This window comes from Xiphophorus maculatus, chromosome 17 (genome assembly GCF_002775205.1).
Source record: "Xiphophorus maculatus strain JP 163 A chromosome 17, X_maculatus-5.0-male, whole genome shotgun sequence".
In the NCBI taxonomy this organism is placed as follows: domain Eukaryota; kingdom Metazoa; phylum Chordata; class Actinopteri; order Cyprinodontiformes; family Poeciliidae; genus Xiphophorus; species Xiphophorus maculatus.
This window is the reverse complement of record NC_036459.1, coordinates 5,520,899-5,545,784: the sequence shown is the minus strand read 5'-3', so window position 1 is coordinate 5,545,784 and position 24,886 is coordinate 5,520,899. Positions and strand designations below refer to the sequence as shown.

The following is a 24,886-nucleotide window of genomic DNA, read 5'->3' as shown; positions in this document are numbered from 1 at the left end:
GTCTGCACGCACTTCTTAAATCAGCAATGCAGAGGTGGGAAACGGCAGATAATTCAGTTATGCATTCATTGGCTCGATTCATGTTGACTGTGCACATAGGCACGTTAAGTCAGATATGTGTAGCAAAACTGTCAAGGCAATTTGGACAACTGATAATTGGAGAGTGGTCATATTACAAAGTATATTATATAGTTCTAGATTTATAATCTGCTGCCATTGCTGGAAATATTTTACTTGCTTCAGAACTTTTAACAGATTTACACAACTTAACAAACTGAATTGTGCCTCTAGATTTTCTTTTAATTTCTCAAAATTTCATAAAGTAGCATTTTGTGTCCTCTAGGTTTTTTTTTTTTTTTTCCAGATTTACCATCATACATACTTATGTCACTAGGGTTATTTTCCTGTTTTGTTTGTTTATCATTTGCATCTTTGCTGTTTATTTAATTTTTCATTTGTTTTCAGCCTTTATTCAGTTATTTTTTACAGTAATTGTTCGGCTTTCTTTGTTTTTAGTATTTTTGCTTTTGGGTAACAGCTTTGGTTAAAAACTACAATAGAAGAATCATGTCTTGTTCCTGGTCATCGCTGATTGGTCAGTTTCTTCGCAGAGCCATCTGATTGGATGTCTTGTGCTCATGCGAGTAGCGTCACGGACTGAACGCCTCCCTCCGGTAGGTGAGTGAGCTCTGGAAGGGAGCTCGCTTAGTAACCGTTTAGGCTGGAGAGGAGCTGGGTGGCAGCTACAACTCTCTGCCAACTCTTTTAACATCACCTAGAGCACTGATTTCTCCTCGGATATTCTTAGCAGGTGAATATTACCAATCGTATTTGGTTACTGTTGATTATCAGTGCTGTTTTTATGTCCTGTTTTAGGTTGTTAAATATCACCCCATACTTTCCTTAATGTAACGTTAGCGCCTCCCTGAATAGCAGCTTTGCTATCCAGCTAATTCTGGCTGTCAAAACAACAGGAGTTAGAAGCTGCTAGCCAGCCCCGAAAAACAAAGCTTTTCTTTGTCTTTGGGAGACATTGTTATACACATGAACCTGTTATTTGGCATGTTTAAAGACATTGAGTGCGACGGGGAAAGCTGTCAACACAAACATAGTCTGTCTAAATTACTTTTCTCGCTTTTGTCAGACGTGGCAGCGAACTAGCCAGCTCGCTAGCTCGGTGTAAACAAACCATGTTCACAGACTGCTGAAGGGCTGCGGTATGTCTGGGGTCTTTTTTTCTTAGGCATTCTAGATGTAACTACGGTTACTTTTTACATTAGCGTAATGTTAGCTAGATGACACACAATTTTGTTGTTGTCTTGTATTAAATTGGTAAAAGTTGGCGCCGTCAGTGGAAGATAGACTGTCTGGAGTTTGTCTTTTCTTTGTCTTGCTCGCCAGTGTTAAGTTGATACCTGGGATCTCTGAGCTCCCACTATTAATTTACTTTTCTCATCTTGACGTTATTTTAGCGAAGATAGTTTCCTTTTTGGTATTTAAAGGTGGGTTGTTAAGTGACTGACAAGTAGCTGCTGTTGTCAGTTTTTCAATATAAGTGAATCTTGTATAATTAATATCTTTATTTCCACCTGTTTCTTGCTCTCTTAAGTCAGCAAAAAATAGGAGTACAGAAAATACCAGGTACAAAACTTACTGCGTTATTAACTTTTTTTTAATTACTTTTGAATTTAAAGAGACTTTAATAAGTATGTTAGAATTATTTTCAAGTTAGACAGAATTCTACCATGAGTTCTTCTTGCATGCCCTTGTATTTGTGAATTTTTTAGATGATTTCTAGACCAATTGTGGGGTAATTTAGCATGAACTACTTATCAAATAAGCTCAATTTTGGAATATAAATAATGGAACATATTACCTACCACACCTACCTATTTGTATAGCTTTATATACAAATAGTTACTTTTCTTTGGTTTGTTTAAATACGCACTTTGTTGGGCTGAAACTTCAGCATGTAACCCTGACTAGGTTGTCAACAGAAACAGAACAAAAATTACTGTTCTGTAATTATTTGAAATGATTAAATACCTCCTTACAATAGCAAACAACTGTATTTTTTATTTAAAATAACACACATTTTATGGCATTTACACAAAAATCTTGTAACAATAATGTAAGCTTATTGGTTTATTTAGAACAGAAAGGCCATACTTTATCCTGCTGTAAATACAGCTTCATCACAATGGGAGTAATGAGTGACACACCTTAAGTTTTCACACCAAACCTGTTTTCTGCAACCGGGAATGAGATGAATTTGTGTGTCTCGTGAACGAGGGGCTGACCTTAGCATTTTAACATTCCATTAAAGTCACTTTAAACTGTTGAAGTTGTGTAGCGTAAATTTTGTGCAGTTCTCAAAGTATGATGTTTTAAAACCATGATTTGCACTCATACCAGTAGCCTACCCAGAAAACTACATTTTACTAGCCAACCCTATGGATGTGCATCTAACTTTTTAAGTAAAAATATAAGTATTTATTAATGTGTTGAACCATTACTGTATTGCATCAGAAAATGTTAAGCATTTTCCCAGAATATTCCAAAAATAGCTTGTTGTCAAACAGTTGTTAGCACTGAGAAACACATTTACCAGTAGTAAACTAGTCACAGCTGAATATTTATCTCTAGGAGTATGAGACAGAACTTGTCATTTTTAGATATCTGATATTTCTCTCCATCTGTATATGGTGCAACATCCAATTTTCAGTCAGTCTTCTTCAGGCATGAAGTCATTTTATAAATATTTTATAGTCTGGGTAGTTGTCTTGGACACAAACTTCGGCAGTATAGAAACTCTTTCAATAACCTACCTATATGAGAAATTCATATTTAATACAGTTTCTTTTCCTCGATTAAGTTTCCATTTACAACTAACCCAAAGTGACAGAATGAAACTGAAGTGCGTGGAATCATGAGGCTGAGTTAATAATAACCGTTACGTTCTTATTAAGCTGTTTTTCATTACTCCAGGAACTTGGTTCATTTTTAAACTGACAGATTCATCTTGTAATTTCAGAGCAGATATTTACTGCATAATTTATTTGATGTTTCAGTGCCTTTCACAATCAACGTTTTGCAAGATTGTGCAGTAAAAATATGCCCTGAATTTCGTCCGAAGAATGCAACTATTGCTTAAGCTGCTATGTGCTCCAACTCCCACCCTGCAAGACATTGATATTGAGCATATGTCATAGACAAAGTACAGCTCTGTGGTGAATTTAATGTGTAATGATGTCAGTGTTTGAAAGTGTGCCAGCCAGGAGAGTAGCTAAACATAGCTCATAGAAAAATAGATCCATCAATGTGAAGGTGATTGATCAAGAAAGAGAAGAGCTGCTTTATTTATTTTTTTACACATCTCTTATGTCATCCACTTTTATTTATTTTCAAAACAACCCAGAAAGCAGCCTAAAACCTGTGTCTGAGTGTGTTTGGTGAAAAACACGATTTACAAAGCTTTACACTGACACCTGCGGTTGTATAAATGTACAGACACAATACTTGCATAAGCCAAAATAAATAAGATTATCAAGACTTAAATGCTTTATCCATGGACACAGTAATCATCTTAAAGCATGAAACACCTTTAAAGGGTAAATGATTGAATGGGAATCTTTTGCAGCTGCAGTAACATTTTTAAGCAAATTCTTTCTGATTGTATTAAAATTTAAGATTAAATAAGGAATAAGCAACTATTTTACAAACTAGACCATAATCTGACTTAATTCATCGTCAAAGACTGCAGATAAATTGCCCACCGTTCTAGGGATGTTTGGAAAACCCAAAATTTGGTAATGGTGAACAGTTATTAATAATGTGGTCTTCTTCAGTCAGTTTCACGCTGCATACACAAAAGGAATATGTATTTTTAATATCTCAATGTTGCTCTTTTTTTATCTTCTGAGACTAGTTATTTTCATTTGACCCACTTTTGGATTACCACCTAGTGCTTTAAAGCCACTTCTGGTTGTTCACCAGCAGGACTGACAACCTTATTGTGGTCTGCTGGGCTCCCTCTGTCAGTAGTGGTTTGGCTTCATGCACACTTGGAGCTCAGCTTTTTATTATCTGTGAATAGTAATTTAGACTTTGTGTGCGCTTCATGTCAGACAGTTGGTGTCTAAAAGGAGTCAGGGTATTTCGAATAATTTAGGTTTACAAAAATCATCATAAATACCAGAGGTGGTATAATATCCACTTTTTTTATTGCCGCAAATTTAAATTAGTTTGTTTTGTCACAATTCCTAAAATTATGTTAAAACACAAGATCACTATTTTAATCTGATGTATATATAAAATTTGTCCACATAAAGCATAAAGACTAGTTTTTATTACATTATCAAAATTGGAATAATTTATTAATTCTAGACTGAAACTATTTTTATGTTTTATCCATTAAAAATGTATCAATTGCAAAGAGATTTCTTTTAGACTGGCTGAATCCTATTTAAGATATTTGTAAAATATATTTATGATTTTATCAATTATTTTTCAATATGACCCTTGTTTTTTATACCAAATAACATAATTTTATTTGGTAACAAAATTTATTTCAGCCTTCTATGCTGAAATTATTTATCTTTTTATTCAAATAATCTATTAAATAACCTCTGAAGCTGTTTGACCAGCATGAGATGCTTTCTGATTCTTCTACTACAATAATTTAATTTAATTTAATTTAATTTAATTTAATTGTCTTTTGGTGAGGAAAATATTTTATCAACTTGGGACCAGCATTAACATTTACATTTCATAAAATCTAGTCATAAATACACGTGTTGGTATTTAAGTTTTTCCCCTGAAATCAATTTTTTTATTTGTCATTACTTTAAAACTTGTAAACATTGACAATTTAAGGGATTTAAAGCATACCATGCCTATCAGAAGTGTGTTCCTGATAATATCTGTGCTGTGTCTCGACTCAGAGAACGAGTGTGTGTTTGTGTCAAATGCTCGTCACACTGTCTCTCTTTGTTCCGGTCTCAATCATAAGACTCCTGGCAGCTGGACCAGAATGTCCCTGCTGTATCAGGACACCAGAGGACGCCCACTTTGTCCGTTTGCTCTTGATGTTAGCGGTTCGTTTTTATGTAGAAGCTAGCTGGGCGATGCTCCTGAATCATACCGCATTACTGCACCCCAAAAGTGAACCCCACCCAAATGAGGTTTCAGCTCAAAGCCAACACTACTCATTATTTATGATCAGCTGTAGCTTTGTGGAGACAGAGGTTGAAATGGTATTTTGGGTAATATTATAGTTTGGTTGGAGTGTGCCGTGTTGAAATGCCTGTGTCTCAGACGTATTGAACAGCCGAACCATTCATCTGACTTCAAACAGCAGGTTTAGTTCTCTGCAGAGCTGCCCCACATTTAAATGGATACTGGTGTGAAACCCCCAACCACAGGGACGCACAACGTAACGCACTACAACCACAACCTGCATTTAAGTCTGGAAAGCATATTTATGCCTGATCCACAAACATTTTTGCATGGGCAACAGAAAACCTGACAGTGAGTTTATGTTGTTTATCTTGAAGCAACCAAACTTTGCAGAGGTTGCGGGAAAATTCAGCATCAGTTTGAGGTTTACCAAATTAAGTAAAGGTGGTTTTAACCAACTCTGCAACTCTGAGTGATTCTTGATTTGGTTAAAGAAAACTCCCACAACACAGTCTGATCTCTAACAACCTGAACTCAGTGTTTTTATTTATGTTTTCCTGGAAGTAAAGAAAAGTGTGAGTTTAAACTAATAGACTGATATTGCAACAGAACAGTGGCAAGGGTCATCAATGTCATCCAAAGGTCACTGTCCTAAACAGGTTGTCACCAGTCTTATCTTTTTATCTTTATGATTTTGGACTGATGAGTAGACAAGCTCCATGTCACTGTCAAAGGTCAAAGTGTTTTTGCCTTTTTGATCAGTGTTGGGTCAAGATCCACCAATCAATCAGCCAGCGATCAGAAGTAGCTCGTTTTAACTCTTAATCAATCAACAGCTGGTCAAATACTGAAAAGTTGGATCTTTTTTTCCCCCCCTTTTATGTTTTGTCAAACTAAGAACTGCCACCATTTCCAGTCCACCACCAGGAAATGTTTTGATGCCCCTTAATTAAATAAGTCTTATATGCAAATACTAATATGTAATGGGGATTATCCTACAAGTCCTTTATTTTCTGCTCAACAAAAATGGTATTTGACAAAATCTGACATCGGTATCGGCCTGGAAAAAGCCTAATCGGTGTATCTCTTAGCGACTTATCTTCCTCTTTACTTCATAAAGTGATTTTAAATTTGTTCTGTTTTTTTTCTTCACGCTGTAAGAAAACTTGCTAGCAAAACATTTGTGAGAACAGACAGAAGATCTTTGTTGGCTTGTGTTGATGAACTTGAGTAGTTGAGCCTGTGTAACGTGTTTGTGAGTCAGTGTTACTGGCTTGGCCACTTGGTCATCTGTTAGGCTTATAAAACTTGTATTGCAGGTTAGTGCAAAACAGAATGTCATGCTGAGGTAGGATTTTCAGTAGAAACAAAAATAAGACAAGGGAATGCAGTAGTGACCCGTTAAAGTCTACCGCTCAATGTCATCTTCTAACTTGTCTTTTATATCATCACTTTAAGGAGTTGTGACTAAGAAATTAAAAAGGCTGTGCATTTGTTGTGTGGGAGCGAAATTCTGTGAAATGTGTGTGTTTATCTGGTGTTACACATTTTGGTGAGAGTCTGTGTTAGGGGGAGAGAGCGATGACGTACCAGACGCAGGCAGCAGGCCATGTCTGATGAAATGACTCATACAGCCAGCACACATTGAAGGGAAAATTTCATGCCGTTGGACAGTTTCGAACATTCACAAGTAAAGCAGCAAATACCAAGAAGGAGCTCAGGTTCTGAATAAGCAGCATGCACGTCAAACTTCCTATCATTTCCTCAAATTAAAAAAAAACATTGGCTGTCGTCACTGGAATGTGGTGTTTAGCAGGAAAGAAACCCCTGAGGTTGATTTAAAACTGTATTTCTATTGTTAATTATTACAAAACTTTAGTCTAATACTGTTTACTGTATTTAACCAATACAGTTTTGACCCATGATCAGAGATTTGATACTTTCTTTGACATAAAACAGCAATAGGTTGAAGTGAGTCTAATGGAGAAGACTGATAAACCCGTTCATATTTTCTCCATCAAATGTCTTCACATAAAAATACTTAGATATGCAATATTTTAATTAACAATCAGATTCCTAAATGAAATGGGAGGAGTAAAGATGACTTTGCTGTTGACCTCCTGATAACATGTTATAGTAATCAGTGGTAGATTGACATGTTTGCCTGCTGTACATAGACCTGACTCTGCAGTGCTGCTGTTTTACAGCTTGACCTTTGTCCTATATTTACTTCCTACTGAGTGAGAGTAAAGAAAACAGTACTTGCTTTTAAACTGCTTCTGACCCACATGTTAGTGTGTCATTACAGGACACCGCATATTCATGCAGGCCTAAAGCTCAGTTAAAAGTGGAGACGGGGTTGGTAAAACTGGTTTCTTGTTATTTATATATGTATTTTTCTCCTTTTTTACGCACAAGCAAATATTTGACCTACTTTAGTTTGCTGAAGTTCCTCTTTAAAAAAAGAAAGAAAGGAAAAAAGTTCATTAGTTTGTTCAAACCTTTGTCACAAGGCTTGCTGTGACTTGCGATGCTTTCTGTTGAGCGGCGTTTCTAAGTAATTAGTATTTGTAAGTAAATAACAGTTGCAGTCTGTAGTGGAAATAAGATATCACAATCCAAAACAACACCTTAATGTCCAGAGCAGAGGTGTACTCTATAACTATTTTTTTTTCTATTTCATTTTCCTTTTTCTTCAGCTGGGATCTCTGCACCACTTGTAAAAACAGTGCAAATCATTTTGTATTGATCCTTTTATTTGGTTTTCAGCAGTTCTTCATTTGAGTTCTGTGAAGTTACAGTGCTGGATACAGTGATTGATTTATGCTTGCTTCTCTACACCAGTAACTGACCCCACATTACCTGTGGCCTCAGTTGCTCTGTTTCTATATATATATAACTTGTGAGTGCATGTTTTCATTTTCATGTTTTGACCAGAGTACTTATCTCCAACTAATCAAGACTGACATTTTTCAGAATCAAAAGATACACATTTTAAATTAAGGGTGAAAAGCGACGACATGCTGACTGCTTTCAAATTGTTTTAAAAATATAAAATTAAAAAAGGCGTGGCGCTCCTGCCTCCTCTTCTAACTCTGGTTAGCTGCATAAAGCTTTGAATTTGTCGGACGAAAACAAGCAGCAACATGCAGAGCAGATAAAATGAGATTTGGGACGCCACGCTAAGAATAGCCTGAAAGAACAAAGTCAAAGATGTTTTGCACACAAATACCTGATTGATTCATGACCCCGGTTTCCTTTGAATTAAGCTTTTTATTTTGGTTTATTTGGCTGTAATTTCAATAATGTACAACATTACAATAGCTTTCACCCTGGTACCTAAGGCTGTATTGTAGGGTATTAAATTTAGAGCTAAAATCATCGATGTAAAAATGCCACTTGATGATAATAATGATGACTCTGAGTGAGATTAATACTTTTTTCATAGCTATATTTGAAACAGGAAAATTTGCATATTTTGGAACACTTTAATGTAGAAATGAAACCGATTCTTAAACGGTGGTATTTTCAGTGTAAAAGTGAAGCTTGCATGATACCAGTTGCCCATCTGGGAGCAATGTGATCATAGTTACCCTGCATGAAACAGTTCGATGACTCATTCTGCTTCCTGTTGTGGTCAGACATAACATGTCAGCTGTTGTAGGGGCTAAAGCAACTCGGGAGTCGGTCGGTTCAGATCCTTGTAAGCACGTCCTGGACTGGGTGTGTGAAGCAGCTCTTGCTTTGTGTTCTTTCCATATCTTTACTTCCATCAAATGAGCCTTTTTATCTTAATTTGGGGCCGGGCCAGTCTGTACTGTTCTGTTTGTTTTGCTACTGTTATTTTCACAAGTAGTGCCAATGATTACATGAGTCTTTGATTCCTCAGGATACTAAACAACGTAGAATGAAAAACATTCTTGCAACATCAAACTTCTCGTACAAAGTAAAGTGAACGATGTTCGTTTAGTGGTGGATAAATATGCTTCTTTACTTTTTCCTTATTATTTTTTTTTTCTGCTTTCCAGACCTTTTCAAATTGTCAAAAGGACGGTTTGTGCTCGCTCTGCGATCACATGCGTCTATCCTCCTGGGGGCTAAACGAGGACTGAAAAAAATCACATCAAAAGTATCTGTGAAAGCAAACTTTCCAACACGACAGGAAATGTGGCAGTGGCTACCAGAGAAAAGTGCTACAGTTATTTTTGATAATAGTTGGGCGGCAGAAATAGAAATTGATAAGACGTCACTGAGTGAAAAAAGGGTCCTGAGTGAATAACGTTGCTTTCTGAAGGTTCATGTGTAAAACATGTTAGTAGTATTTGTTTCTTTCTCCTATTACCTTCAGTCCTCTTTCAAAATGTGTTGAAGAAACTCTGGTTTACCTGAAGGGTTATTTTTCCCACTGAGAGTAATGAGCTTTAATGTATTGTGTGGGGCGGGGTGAGAGTTTAAATGACGCAGCCCTGTGCTAACCTTTGGGACATATTTACATCGATTTGGCCTCACTGGAGCCCGGTGAAAGATGGGAGGTAAACATATAGCAAGCAACAGTATGTGGAAATGAGTCTGCAGCTGCATTCCTGATTATTTCTAAATTGTTAAAGCTTTGGTCGTCCCTTTTGGAAACCTGCAGTTAAAATAAAAGCATGTTCTTTTTTGTAGAACTGTTTACAAGTTTAATGCAACTGTTTCCATCGGAAGCTTCTTTAATCTATTTAAAGATGGGCTCACATTTTAACTCTGGTTCTTAACAGCTAACTCTGTTTAAGAGGAAAGCTAGAGTGCAAAACAATTTGCCGCCGGGGAATACTTCATCTTCCTGTATGTGAATGTCTTGTTGCTGTCCTTGACACCTCTCGTTGCGAAGCAACTCACCATGACAGCAAGTTGGCAGCTTCTTATTGTTTTCAACTCTTGTTAAACGCAGCATTTAGGGTGGATGGCGTAATGGAGTGATTCAGACAAGACACTGAGGGATATTTTGGAGGCTGACTTCCGTTACTTGACATCTTTTGTTTAAAGTTTGGGACTGGTTAAAAGTGTTGAATGTTTTATTCAGCTAACTGGTTTTTGTCTGCCGCATTTGAATTATTTTTACATTTTTACGTTGATGTTATATTGTTGTTTTTCTTTTGATCTGTTGTATTGTTTTGCAGTAAATTGGGACTAACATCAGTCATTGTTTTTTCTTTCCTTCAGTTTCTCTCTGGACTGCAGTTCCTCTCCAGCTTAGTCCCATAAAGCCTCGACTCAAACCCATCTTCAAGTTCAGAAACTTCAGCTACAACCCAGGTATTTAATATTCATACATTTTGCAACAAGCTCAATACAATAATATTTTATTTATCCCAAAGGTACATGAAATTATCAATTGAATTAATTCAGCTAAATAAATCCAAGTGCAACCAGTTGCTGCAGAAATCAACTCATTAAGTCAATGTGAGCCATGTCTGGGACAGAAAAAAACTTTTGTAAGACATGTGGTGGTAAAACATGGCAGTGGCAGCATCATGCAGAGGGGAAGTTTTTATACATTTCTTGTAAGGATGAGGTTGGGAAGTTGTGGAGAGGTTGAGTTCTTTCTGCGAAGAACGAGTAAAACTTTCTGTTTCCACATGTGAAAAGCTGGTAGACAGACCACAAAAAATGTACAGCTGTAACCATGGCGACAAGTAGCTCTATTTATATATATTTTCCTTCCATTTCACTTAAATGAACCATTTTGTGTTGGGTCTACCACATGAATTCCTAATAAAACACATTGAAGTTTGAGTTTTGACCTGCCTGCATGATTTTTATTTTAACTTTCCACTCTAATCGTTTCAGATTTTTTTTCGGTTGGTGGCTGCACCCCTCAGTCTTCTGTCCAGCTCCAGCTGGGATCCTTCTTGCTTTCAAATAAAGAAGGCAGTCCAGCCTCTCAAGCTGGACGAAGAAGAGACTGTCAGGGCCGGGAGGCCAGATGAGGGCCCGGCCTTCGTGCTGCGACACAGAAACTCTAACCTCACAGAAAATGCCACAAACTGCTCACCTGCAGGTCCCATGAGTCCACAGGAGAAAAACACACCCAACACCTCAGGCTCTTCAACCAGTCACCTCAGCACCGCAGAGTGCCCCTCACACCATGGCGTGAGTACAGGACACACACACCTGCCTGCTGTCAGCAGCTTTGGGGCTTTGTTCAGAGGCATGTGGCATGGCGGGGCTTTACTGGGTCACACTGTAAAACAAAACCAAAGCTCGCATCCTAACGTTAATAATGTAAAAGGAGTCATTAAGAAGTTGAGGGCGTGAAGCTGATCCGTCCGGCTGTTTGAAAACAAAATTATACATCACTGCCTTTTCTCATTTAAATAAAAAAAAAAGAAAATTTCAAATCTTTGTGAACAACATGTATAGTGATTAGCAGATTATGTTTCAAACTCAGTAAAATCTTCTAAAGAGCAATTTTGAACTTGATTTTTGAAGCTGAATTGGAAAAGTTTGGAGTCTCCTTTAAAGTACTATTGAGTCAATCGTAAGCCTAAAGAGTTACAGCAGAGATCAGATAACAGAGCTTTATTGGTTCTCTGGGGAAATGTAAAAACTTTAAACATGCAGAAAAACATGACTTAAAAAATGAAAAGGGACAGATTTTATTTCCTGAAGTTATTCTGAGTAGTAGCGCTAGTAGTAGAAGTGAAATCAATCTTATTTCAAGACAAACAAAGGAAAGGAATCGACTCTCGATATTTTTTTTTCAGTTTGCTGCAATATAATGGATTATTACGGTAAGTCAGATGTACAAGCAGCAGTTTGAGTTTACATGCTTTGGTCACGAGCCTCTTTGTCCAAGGTTCCCAACATCCACCTCCACTTATTGATAACCGCACCACTTTCAAGGCTCTGCAGGCTCTGATGACTCACACCGTGCTGTAGCAATTAGAGCTGCCTTATGATGAAGCTGGCTCTGCTTCATCAGTCAGGTCCTTTCTAAGTTAATGGCGATGGTTTGTTATTTAACAACAGATCCATAAAGAAATCTGTTGTTATATGTATAATGGCGGCCTTACTGGAAAGAGAGCAAACAAATCTGACTATTGACCCGGTTAAACTAATGCACCAGACGCACTGAGACAACACTTCGTTCGTTTTCAGGTGCTGTCTGTAAGCACACAGAGAATAGGTCAATTCTATTCTTCAGCAGGAAAGAGCCATCTGAAACACAATCTTTCTTTTTTTTTTTTTTGCTGTGTGTGTTGGGGTTCAACCTTTTTTTTTACCTGCTGTAACACAACACGTAAACCTGAGACGGCATCAGAAGACACCTACCTCGGTCACAACAAGGCACGGTTTCCAACCCCCCTGTCCCCTAAACAAGGCCTCGTTTCACTCGTTCACGGCTTGCTGTCTGTTGGTGTGTGTGTGTGTGTGTGGTGAAGCTTTCAGGCTGGCATTCCACATCCTGTTTACCACCAGATTTCACCTGGTACACTTCTGTCCTCAGCTGCACTCGCTCGATTGGAGCTGTTCTTGCTTTAATATAATTTTTTATGACAGAAGTAAAATACTATTCGGACTTGTTCTGTTGTTTTCTAAAGCAACTTGATGGCTTCCAATAAAACTAACAAGTAGACATTACAATCCACAGTTAGAAAATTAACTTCATAAAAATCTGAACTGCTCTCAGATTCAGTTTTGAAGATTTTAATTTCATCTCTATAAGACAAGCAGACTTTAATACTTGTATAAAGTTTGTTAAATTTGCTGGGTAATAGAGCTGAAACAGTTAATCAGTTTAATCGTGATGATTATTGAAATAATCGTCAACTAGTTTAGGAATCAATCAATTAATTGTTGCCTGGATTATACAAACTCAAAAAAATGAAAGAACAACACACTCAGAGCAGTACTTAACATAAAGCTGTATAAAAAATATATACATTTTGCATATAAGGTAAAACAACCTTTGTCTGTAAATATGTTCTTTCTAAAACTCCTCAAGAGGAATAGTTGTATCTTCACCTGGTTCAAATTCTGTACAAAAATTTTCTATTAAGCCTATTTAAAAAATCATGTGAGCTGCTAGGGAAGTGAAATTAGCTGAAACTTTATGGTGTAACAGTGGATGATTATGCAGTTTACTTGCGTAACCCCAAGGACAACAAAAACTTTAAAGTGGCAGATTTAAGCACTCTTACTTTAAAGGGTCTCTGTTGCTGTGCCTGTAGAGCATTCACGTCCTCCACCTGGTCAGAACAGGAAGCACAGTGTCCTGTCTTGAGAACAGGCCGCTACTGAGGGTCACAGTGTCTTTTCCTACAATCCCAAGATGGCAGTGAACATGTGTGAGTCACATGTTGAATATCTCTGCCCTGCCTTGAGAGTTAATGTGTGCAGGGGTGAGCTCTTCCCTCTCTGGCACGTTCAACTCTCAGACTTTCCAGAGTTTCATCTGTGTTCCTCTTAGCTTTCTGCTCCTTCTCTGTTTTTACACTGCTAGCTCCTGCTGACTCACTATTAAAGGCCATCAAGCAGCAGATACCTCAAAATGCAAGCATGTGAAAGGCGTGTTTGCAGAAAACCAGTCATTAGTCAGGTGAAATTGACCAGAAAGAACAACATGGAGTTAATGAGTCTGAGGGGAGCATGACATATGCTCTCTGTGGCAGAGAAGAAGTCTGGCCTTCTGGGAATCAGAAGAAAAACATCCTGATTTACTTCTAGGTAGAAAGAGCTCTCAAACCCTTTTTTCTTCCTATCGCTGCTTATCAATCAAGATATGTGGGGAATGCAGAAAAAACCTTTTTATCCATACAAATGTAGTTTTATTGTCCAAAATTAAGAAAATCATTGTAAATAATTGAGGTAAATTAAGTATCTGATCTTAAAAATGTGCTGTTTGTTGTTTTTGCATTTGTTCTTAGTATTGGAGTAAAGGCCCCAATTAAAAATCACTTTTAACCTGAGCAACATTCACAAAGTGGCTCACTGATTTACAGCTTTATCACATTGTTACATTTTTGACTATCATTGGTGTGTATATATAGATATATCTCAATATAGATATATCTATATAGATATACAGTATATATGTTAAATTATTGTTCTATGACACTCTTCTGCCTCACTCCATCAAAATGCCCCAAAGAAATAAACAAACAGGAATTCTAATGATCATGTTTTGTAATTCAGCTCAGGATGTGTCTGCATTTCACTGATAAGGCTTCCAACCTTCTTTATCAGACGTAGTGTGAGCATCTGTGTACACACACCCCAACTATAACATTGCTTAAGTGGACAAAATTACTCAGCAAAATTTTTTAATTATATTATCAGAAAAGATAAATATGAAGATGAGCTTGGTTTTCATGTTTTCCTTAGTGAAAGTAGAAAAAGAAATCTTCCTTCTGCTGGGCTGAAAAAAATCAAATGTATTTACACTTGCATTTTTCCAGGAAGCGATTAGGAAAAGTATTTTGTTTCGTGGATCTGGATTCCAGTGTGCAGGTGATGTGCTATGCAAACACACCGATGGCTTTTCATGCAATCTTCCCCTAGGAGTTTCAGGTGTTGTTTCTTTGAAATCAGTTCTGAGAACAACTGGAAAGGCTTTCTGCTGAAGTATGGCTCCAACTGTGATGCAGGGAATAAATAACTGGGTGTTTTAGATGAACAGCCAACCTGGGCGCCTCCAAGAGGGGACGGTTCATACCGTTGGCCCGACATCCAGCCACTTTTATACAGAGTGAAATTTGACCCCGGAGCCTTTACCCTTGTGGCCAGTGGGAGGCTGAACAGCTGAGGTTAGGTCACAGCTTGCATGTGCAGATCTCTGAGGGGATTTAATGTGAGAAACATAAAAATGTCCAAGAACATGGGTTGTTTCAGACTTTGAATGTTTTCTGATGATTAACAGAAGCTCCTCATGAGCAGACGTCACTCAGACATCCTGTGTCATCTCCCTCTAAACCTCACAACTGTGGCTTTCAGTGACGGGACTTCATGCTGCTGAAACGTTCCTCAGAAAAGAAGTGGTTTTAGTTTGTGTTTTGTGGTCTGTCAACCAATTTTAAGACCTCCTGCCCCAACTAAAAATCAACCGAAACGGCTGTGACCAAAACAAGAAACCCAATTTGGGGATTCCACGTTTAATTTTTTCCCCCTCATATTTAATCTTATTTGAGATTCACTAATCAGAAAATTAAGGACGATCTTTGATCTGCTGATACCAATTTTAGCTAATTCTGATTTTACTATGTAAGACAATGTTTGCAAGTGGACTTCATGAGCTGTCGTTAGCATCTTTTGCAAGTTATTTAGCATGATTAGTGAGTGCTGTCTCTGTGTGCTCTTTGCAGCTGACTGAAACAAGTCCTAATGCATGGTTAAGCACCATTGATACATGTACAATCTTAACATTAGCAGATGGAAAAATAAACCACAGAAACTGAGAAGTACATTTCATCAGAAGGGGCATCATTCTAAGAGCAGACAGGAACTGGGCTGATCCAGAGGATATTTTGGTCTGTTTTCCTTTTTTAAAAAACAGGTTTTGCATCTGACAACATTCTCATTTTTTATTTCTGTCTCATTGAATTTCCTCACTTTCTTTCCTCCTTAAACAGCAACAGAAGGTGCATTTTTCTTTCCTGTTATCTTCGTTCATAATAAAGTAATGCGTGTGCAATGGAGGTTTGGATGATTTCAGCTGTTTCCACTGCTGTGCTTATCACGGTTTTCCACCTGATTTCTTTTTTGTTTTTCCATGGAGCATCGCTGTTTCAGTGTGTGTGTGTTACGTCTGTTGTTTGTTTGTACACCAGTTCTGATTAATGACTGCATACTTATCACCAGGCGGCGCTGACTGCCCAGCTGTGTCTCGAGTCGTTCAACTAAATTCACACTTTTTGACTGTTGAGCTTCCTGTTTGTGATTGGCAGGCGTTGGCTGCGTCTGCTTTATTTAACCAAATCAGTTCTGTTACTAAAATGTCCTTGTTGGTCGATTATTTAAGAATCTAGTGCATTTTTGGATTATTTCTGGAATAGGTTTCAAATTTCTAACATTGCGTTTACACTCCAAAGTAAAACCTGAATATTTTATATGATGGTGTATAATTATAATCCAAATTTCTTCAAATGTGGATATTTCAATATAAAGCCATTGTATTCTCTTAAAAATAAAAGGTATAATCTTTCATAGGTTAGATAATTGATCAACTTTGGTCCTACTCTTCCAATCCAGACATCTGCAGTCATTTTTAATGGTATTACGAAATAAAAGTCATGTTTTTAAAAGGTTCAAAAGTGGTCGCAAATGCTGCAGGATTTCTTTTAAGTACCATAGTTTAAAAGTCTTATTGAACTGTGTACCATCCCATTTTATTTCTGTTCCCTTAAATTTCTTTATTTTGTTACACATGTACAGCAATTATTTGACACGAAAGAGTCCAAAACCTTTCAGGGAAAGGAAAACAAGTCCAATAGGTTCATAGTCGATTCTCCAATTCTCCTTGTTTGTTTTTCGTTCATTAACGTGATTAATTGGCACTTTGGCAAACATTCTCTCATGATCTACCTTTCAAGAAAATGTCTGTATATTTTGGCGTGAATCCAGTCTAATGTCTGTCTGCCCTGTTTCAGTCTGTCCCCGAGTGCCATGAAGAGGATGACAGAGGAGGAGAGGAGAGGGATCAGAGTGAGGATGAGAGAAGCAGCGACGAAGGCTTCATGGCAAGAACTCCGTTGCTGCAAGCTCACCACGCCATGGAAAGGATGGAGGAGTTTGTACATAAGGTAAAAATACTTTTTTACACCTTTAATTCTGTTAGTGTTCACATGTTAAGGGTGACTTTACTTTAGCTCATATTTCTCACTAAGCTTCACCCAGGTGTTTGTTTTACTGAGACGCTCAATAAATCCACACAGTAAAAAGAAAAACAACTAGTAATAAAACCATAAAAAATATGACAGGCTTGTGCCCTAAAGTAAACTACAGCCATGGTGTCCAAGTTGTAAATACGGACTCTAACGAGCCATATTTGGACATGGGCCAAAATTGAAAATGTATAAACCTATACAGTCATTAACTATAGTTATTGTATTAATGGGTTGTAAAAACAATCTCTACCTGCAATTATTGACGTCTTGTTTTTGGATTCGTATTGAGCACCCTGGTTTAATATATCCAGTTTTCAGATAGTTGGCTGCGGTGCCAGTCTTAACCTTGTCAGTAACACTTTATGTGCTTGATTCCCCTTAAATGTGCGCAGCAGAGGCCTGCAGTTCTGCTTCGTTATGCTGCTCAGAGCCAGTTGTCATCTGGACCATTAGTAGAACACCTGACTGGACCTCTTAATTACTCGGACAGCTTTGAAAATAGAATTGACATCAGCTGTCAAAAATGTACCACTGTGAATAATTTAACAACCAATGTAAACTCGTACTTGACTTGTGTGTGTATTGCAATAGTTTGGAAAGTAGAAAGGCAAGTATACACAAAGGTCATCCTGCATAAACAGGTCCCTACCTTTATTAGATTAGTTGATATTGCTGGAGTGTGTAGATTTATACACTCTGTCTTCTAAAGTCACAGCCAGCAGTTTGTAAATGACTGCAATTAATCTTTCAGACGCTTCTCCTCTCTCTGTCTGTCATGTTTACTATATCAGACTTCACTTAATTTACTTACATCAGGCCACAAGAATCCGATAATGTGATGTTGAAATCTTCGCTGGACACTCTGTAGATATTACACCCAGCTGTAATTTCCTGTGCTGAAGCCAGTGCCACAAAAACACGTTCCTAATTTTTGCCATTTATTAAGCAACCATAAGGATAAAGATATAAAGACAATGATAAAGTTGATAAAGAACATCTTGTGTTTAGCTAAAGCCTTTTGTATCATATACTTTTTACTGGCTCTTGGTGTCTTTGGGCAAAAATGATTTAAGGTGTTTTGTTTACCAAACAGATGTGGGAGGGTAGGTGGCGCGTCATCCCTCACGACGTGCTCCCGGATTGGCTGAAAGACAACGACTTCCTGCTTCACGGCCACAGACCACCGATGCCTTCATTTCGCGCCTGCTTTAAGAGCATCTTCAGAATCCACACAGAGACGGGGAACATTTGGACGCACCTGCTAGGTACGCAGCTCACCCTCTCATCCCAACCTCAATCTGTGATCCGAACACAAACGTTTTGTTTCAAGAGAATGCGTTAAAGAACAATGCTCTTACAGCACAAAGCATAATTAGGACTGAAATAGAAACTTTCTCTCAGTTTATCCTTTAATCTTCATATTTAGCCAGATTGTGCTATAATCTGTTAGCTAACAGAATTACTGTTTAAAACGCTTAAGAAGCAGTTTCAGTTTCTTGCATAAGAACTGTTGAAAGTATGATTGATTGAATGCCAAGGACTCAGACTAAGTTGAACATTTAATCTACTAACGGAGAGAAGGTGCTCTTTTCAGTGCACCTTTTGGCTGAACTCGTTCGTTTTATGCCAACGTTGCAGAACTATTTTTTGGAGCTCTCTTCTGCCATCTAGTGGTGTGATAAATCATCTACATCAGGGGAGCCCCAGACCTACAGTTGAGCTACAGTTAAGGATATTTACAGCCGAATACATTTATTGTAAAAACAAAAACAAACAAAAAAAACTAGTGTAATACTGCAAACCATAATCTATTTCTGAATGTTCTCCCTTTTATTATGATTCACTCCTCTTATTCTCACTCTTTCCGTTACTGTTCCTCTCTCCTCCTTCCTGCAGGCTGTTTGTTCTTCCTCTGCCTGGGTCTCATGTACATGTTCAGACCCAACATGTCTTTTGTGGCTCCACTCCAAGAGAAGGTAGTAATTGGGATGTTTTTCCTCGGAGCCATCCTCTGCCTCTCCTTCTCCTGGCTTTTCCACACAGTCTACTGTCACTCGGAGGGCGTGTCCAGAATCTTTTCCAAGTAAGACACACAACTGTTTTTTTTTTGTGGCAGTGAAAGTAAAAGACTCTTACTAACTGACTTATGTTATGTTCAGATTGGACTACAGTGGGATTGCCTTCCTGATCATGGGCTCCTTCGTCCCCTGGTTGTACTATTCTTTCTACTGCTCGCCTCAGCCCTGCTTCATCTACCTGATAATTGTGTGTGTCCTGGGTCTGGCTGCCATCACAGTTTCACAGTGTGACTTTTTTGCTACTCCACAGTACAGAGGTGTCAGAGCAGGTAAGGTTAAGCTTCAGTTTGGCATTTCAGAAATGAATAAATGACAGATGCCGGCCCTCATATGCTGTTTCGTATTTTTCTCTGTGGTCTACTGAATTCTCCTGTCTGTTCCTAGGAGTGTTTGTAGGTTTGGGTTTGAGCGGCGTGGTTCCCACCCTTCACTTTGTCATCAGCGAGGGTCTGATCAAAGCCACTACCATCGGTCAGATGGGCTGGCTGTTTCTCATGGCGATGCTCTACATCACCGGCGCCTGTTTGTACGCTGCTCGCATCCCAGAGAGGTTCTTCCCTGGCAAGTGTGACATCTGGGTGAGTGTCAAACAAACGCATGTGATAAGTATGTTGTGGTTAGTATGTCTCCCCACTCATTGCTGCTGTGTGTGTTTCTCTTTTTGTCACAGTTCCACTCCCACCAGCTGTTCCACATCCTGGTAGTCGCAGGGGCTTTCGTCCATTTTCACGGCGTCTCTAACTTGCAGGAGTTTCGGTATACTGCAGGAGGCGGCTGCACTGAGAATGGCATGCTTTAACACACACATAAACACACTCTGACTCACTCATTCACTGACAGTATACGAGACGGCACTGGCTCATATAATATGCACAGACCCTCACTCACTTCTCAGACAGAAGCGTACACAGATCCCATCGCTGCAACCGAAGACCACAGTGGCTTGCCCCCCAGGGGGCGCTGTTAATCTGAGACAAAAAATTAGCTTGTTCTCATTTTGTCTGAGTTTTTCTACACCAACCACTTCTGGCTCTGTTTCTATGGCTCAAACATTTCTTCTACCGCAGCCTGTTGTGCTAAGCAGGTTGGGACGGAACGGGAGGTTAAAAACTCCTCTTTGTGTTTGCATTGATCTGATTCTTGGATTAATGAACCAACTTCACAAGCATTTTGGGTGGTGTGTTTTTTTCCCCTCTCCATTGGTGAATGCTGTTTTTCTGAGTCACTTTCTGATGAGGTTTGAAAACATTTGAGTGAAAAAGGCCTTCAGAGTTCTTCCTTTATTAAGCTTTGTAAGTTAAGATGGATGGGACAAAAGGTTCATAGTCTCTTTTAATTAAAAAAAATGTAAATAAGATTTCTAAACGTTTGGTTATAGATTTGTATGAAATTTATAAAAAAAATGACAAAAAACATGTTATAAAATAAGAATAAATCAATATGTTACATGATAATTAAAGTGGGGTAGGGGTGTCCACCCGTACGGTGGCAGGGAAATGAATATGGCGGTGGTGGGATTTCTTTCTCACAGCTTTAGATTGTTTTTAAGTAATTGAGATTTGCAGGAAAATTGACAAAACATTAGCAAAATATTAGCAATTGATATTTTGTCGCAGTTGTTTAGGGGTCACATTTCTGGTTAAATAAACATTGACAAGTAGACCACTGAATTTCTGTCTGAGCCTTGAATACTGATCCAAAATCTTGAAACAAAAATACAAGCATAACAACAAAAGACAAAAACCAATCTTTATATGTAGCGGCTTTAATTCGTCCTTATACTGTTAAATTATCTATAGAAATGTAAATCTTATTTCTGTTCTACCCATATAAAATTATTTTTTCTACACCCTCCTCTAAATGATTTATTAAAACATATTAAGCCTACCCAGGATATTTTTATAAGCAATGCCTCGATCATATCTATTATTTTTTTATAATTGCGATCAAACTGCAGTCTCCTTAAATACAGATGCAGTTTGTTTTAATCCTCATCCTGAGTTTCTCTCATTAAGGATGAGGATCATTTCTTCTTGAAAATGTTTTTTCATTTAGAATTTGTTTTTCTTTTGCGTTTTATGTATCCACTTTAATGCAGGCTTTACTTTCAGGTTATTTATTTTCTTTGTTAGATCGTAATAAACACTTGGTGACCAAAGACAAAGTCACTTATAAACAGCTATGTTTAATATGACGTTATCTTTTAAAAAGCTCCTGCTTCTTTAAGGGCTCGTGGTTAGTCTCAGATGTTGAGACGACACTTGGTGATTGATAAAAAGTGAACTTTTCCAATTCAAGTTTTCAGGTAATACCAAATTTTTACATATGCATAAAAAAAGAATCTTTTTTGGGCTTTTGTTCTGAATTATGTCTCAATTATTGTTTGAAATTTAGGTTTGCTAGTTCTTAATCAGCAAGTTGAGTGATCTGCTTTCTCTTCTCTGCATTATATATTTTATAAAAGAAGAAAAAGATCTTGCTTTGTTCTATTGTTTTTCTTCTCTCATTTTCTGTTTGTTTTATCAATCTTAATTTATTTCTCTTGCAGAGAGCATATTGTCTGTTGAAGCACATATTCCATTCTGATGGGAGTGTTTGATTTGCAATAGACCTTTATATCTGCTGTATTGTTCTAATAAAAAGATTTTTTGAACTCGATTTGTCTAACTAGTTTTTACTCTGTGAGAGAAAAGTATGGAGTTTGCTAAATGTATTTTGCAGGTCCGGAGAAGTATGAAGGAAGGAAATAGAGTATGAAAATTATGTTTTTTCCAGATGTTCGGTCTTATTGTGTAAATATTTTAACTATCCATCTGGTGTTTTGTTGAGCAATTCGTCTGACCATACACTTAATCGGCATTTTATTTCAGAATTATTTTTTTTATAGTTTATAAAATGTTGCTTTTTATGCGAATACAGGCGGCACGTTAGCAATCCCGTTGCATGCCTCTCACTGAAAGGTAGAGCGCCCCCTCTTGGTCAAAAATGGAAACACACTGGAAGACCCATAATGGCGCTAATGGGCGGTGTATTTGAGTGTCTTATTTACTCAGTCTTAGGCGTTATGTATTTAATTGTCTGGTGTTTAAACTTGTTGAGATTTTAAGTTTTAGTAGACGGTCTCGCTGTCGTCTTTTTTTTTTTTTTACAAGAGGCAATATTTCATTTTCGACATCTCTTGATCTTATTTTTGGCGTCAGTCTCGTTTGGCCTCATGGACATGATGAGGTATGTGTCTTTTTACCTCGTTTTTGACATCATACTATACTATGTGTCTTTTTAACTCGTTTTTGACATCATACTATAATACGCGAAATTTTACCAAGTTTTTGGCATCATACTATATACTATGTGTCTTTTTACCTCATTTTTGACATACTATACTGTGTCTTTTTACTTCGTTTTTATGGTATGTCATTTTTCAGACAATTTCGACGTCATATTATACTATATAATTTTGACGTCGAAAATGTAAAAAAAAATGACCTACTATACTATGACATCGAAGTCATTTTTCGGACATAGTATAGCAAGTTATTTTTTGGACATTTTCAACATCATAGTATAGCATGTCATTTTTTGGACATTTTCGACATCAGTATGTTATTTTTCGGACATTTTCAACATCATAGTATATACAGTATAGTATGTCATTTTTTGGACATTTTCGACATCATAGTATAGTATGTCATTTTTTGGGACATTTTCGACATCATAGTATATACAGTATACTATGTCATTTTTTGGACATTTTTGACATAGTATAGTATGTCCTTTCTCGGACATTTTTGACGTCATAGTATGTTATTTTTCGGACATTTTCAACATCATAGTATATTATGTCCTTTTTCGGACATTTTTTTTTTTTAAACATTTATTTATTGATTTTTAACAGGAGAACAAGAAACATACATATATTCACTTACAAATACTTAGAATGTAGACCTAGAACAGACGAAAACCCAAAGGGCATATACACAGGGTAGACAAAAAAAAAAAAAGGGGGGGGCGGGGGGTTGCAGCAGACCCTTAACTGACCAACCGACATAAACATCAATTTGACTCACCATATGGCCTTATAGCCATCCCTCTTTCCATCCATCAAGTTGGATATCATTTTGGCACAGCCAAGTGTAAAAGACAGACCAGACCACCCAAAATTTATCAAGCTTATTCTTAGTAAAGTAACTGATTTTCTCAAGTGCAAAGTAGAACGTCATTTGTGTGGTCCATTGTGAAATTCCACATAATGTCCTTTTCTTCCAAGAGAGCGCAATGCAACGTTTAGCTTCCAAAAAGGAGACATTAAGTAAGGATCTCAAGTTGTTTGGGATAACAAAGTCTTCAGGATAAATATTCAAGATGCACATTTTAGGATCCAAAGGAACCTTTTTACCAATCATCTGACCTATCACAATCAATACATCTTTCCAAAACGCTAACACTCGGGGACACGCCCACATGCAATGAAATAAAGAACCTTTTTGGGAAGTACATTTAATGCAAGTGTCAGGAATATTAGGGTTAAAATTATGCAATTTAGCTGGAGTGATGTATTGCCTAGTCAGCCATTTGTATTGTAATAATTTGGAATTTGTGTTAGCAGATTGTGTATGAATCGAAGTGCAAGCTACTGACCATTCCTCACTCGACAAGTTCTCTCCCAAGTCCGCTTCCCGTGCTTTTAGGATGTTAGTCGAAGATTCTTTACAATTGTCAACCAACAAGGAATAAATTAGAGACACCTGTCCTCCGTCATATAGGTGACTTACAATAATGTCTTCTAGTGGAGACAAAGAGGGCAGATCAAGATTATTTTGTTGCTTGCATAAAATGAAATTCCGAACTTGAAGATATTTATAGAAATGTTTAGTAGGAATGTCATGTTTGTTTTTAAGTTCTTCGAATGACATAAATACTCTCCCTATAAAAAGATCAGATACCTTAGCTAACCCCTTAGCAGACCAGAGTTTAAAACCTGGGTCTGCTCTACCTGGACCAAAGTCCCTGTTTCCAAAGATGGGTGAGAACTGGGATAGCTGTTGTTTTTCTCCCAAATAATCAAGTACTTTTTGCCAGACAAGCATTGTATTTTTCAGAAAAGGGTTTTTTGTTTGTTTAATAAGTTTTTTCCTGTCTGATGAGTACAAGTATAAGTTTATAGGAATAGAGATATGCTGGGACTCCATTGTAACCCACGCTGGGGGCTCTCTGGAAATAAAGTAAAACATAGCTGCCCTGATCTGGGCTGCCCAGAAATACCATAATAAATTTGGCAATTGTAAACCACCCCTGTCAAAAGGTAGATATAAAAGGGACAGTCTCACTCTAGGACGCTTACCGTTCCAGATGAAGTTGGAAAAAGTTTTATTTATCTCCTTAAAGAAGAAGAGGGGAGGGGAAAGTGGAACTGATTGGAAAACGTATAGAAATTTTGGCAATATTGTCATTTTTATGATATTGATGCGGCCTATTAAGGAAATGGGTAGTCTGGACCATCTTTCTATTAATTGCATAACTGATTCTGTAAGGGGGTTATAATTAGTTGGAATGATATTATGTATTTTAGGGGTAACTTTAACACCTAGATAGGTAAATCCTTGTTTAGACGCTACATATGGAGTTGAAATTGGAGGATTGAGACGTTCGTTTTCTGATAGGTACAGTATTTCAGATTTTGCATCATTTACCTTATATCCTGAAAAAACTCCAAAAGACTTAATTAAATCAGTTATTGCGGGCACAGTGTTACCCAGCTTGGAGCAA

At 37.5% G+C, this 24,886-nt stretch overlaps 1 protein-coding gene across 1 annotated transcript; it reads left to right on the top strand.

The window, feature by feature from the left end:
- The first annotated feature begins 701 nt into the window (after nt 1–701).
- Nucleotides 702–21,778, top strand: adipor2 (adiponectin receptor 2). The gene is made up of 9 exons (XM_023350374.1): nt 702–811; nt 10,381–10,473; nt 11,008–11,310; nt 16,806–16,958; nt 18,136–18,307; nt 18,939–19,125; nt 19,202–19,389; nt 19,505–19,698; nt 19,791–21,778. The coding sequence occupies exons 3-9, from the start codon at nt 11,224–11,226 to the stop codon at nt 19,917–19,919; spliced, it is 1,110 nt and encodes a 369-aa protein (XP_023206142.1). The 5' UTR covers nt 702–811; nt 10,381–10,473; nt 11,008–11,223; the 3' UTR covers nt 19,920–21,778.
- Nucleotides 21,779–24,886: the final 3,108 nt, after the last annotated feature.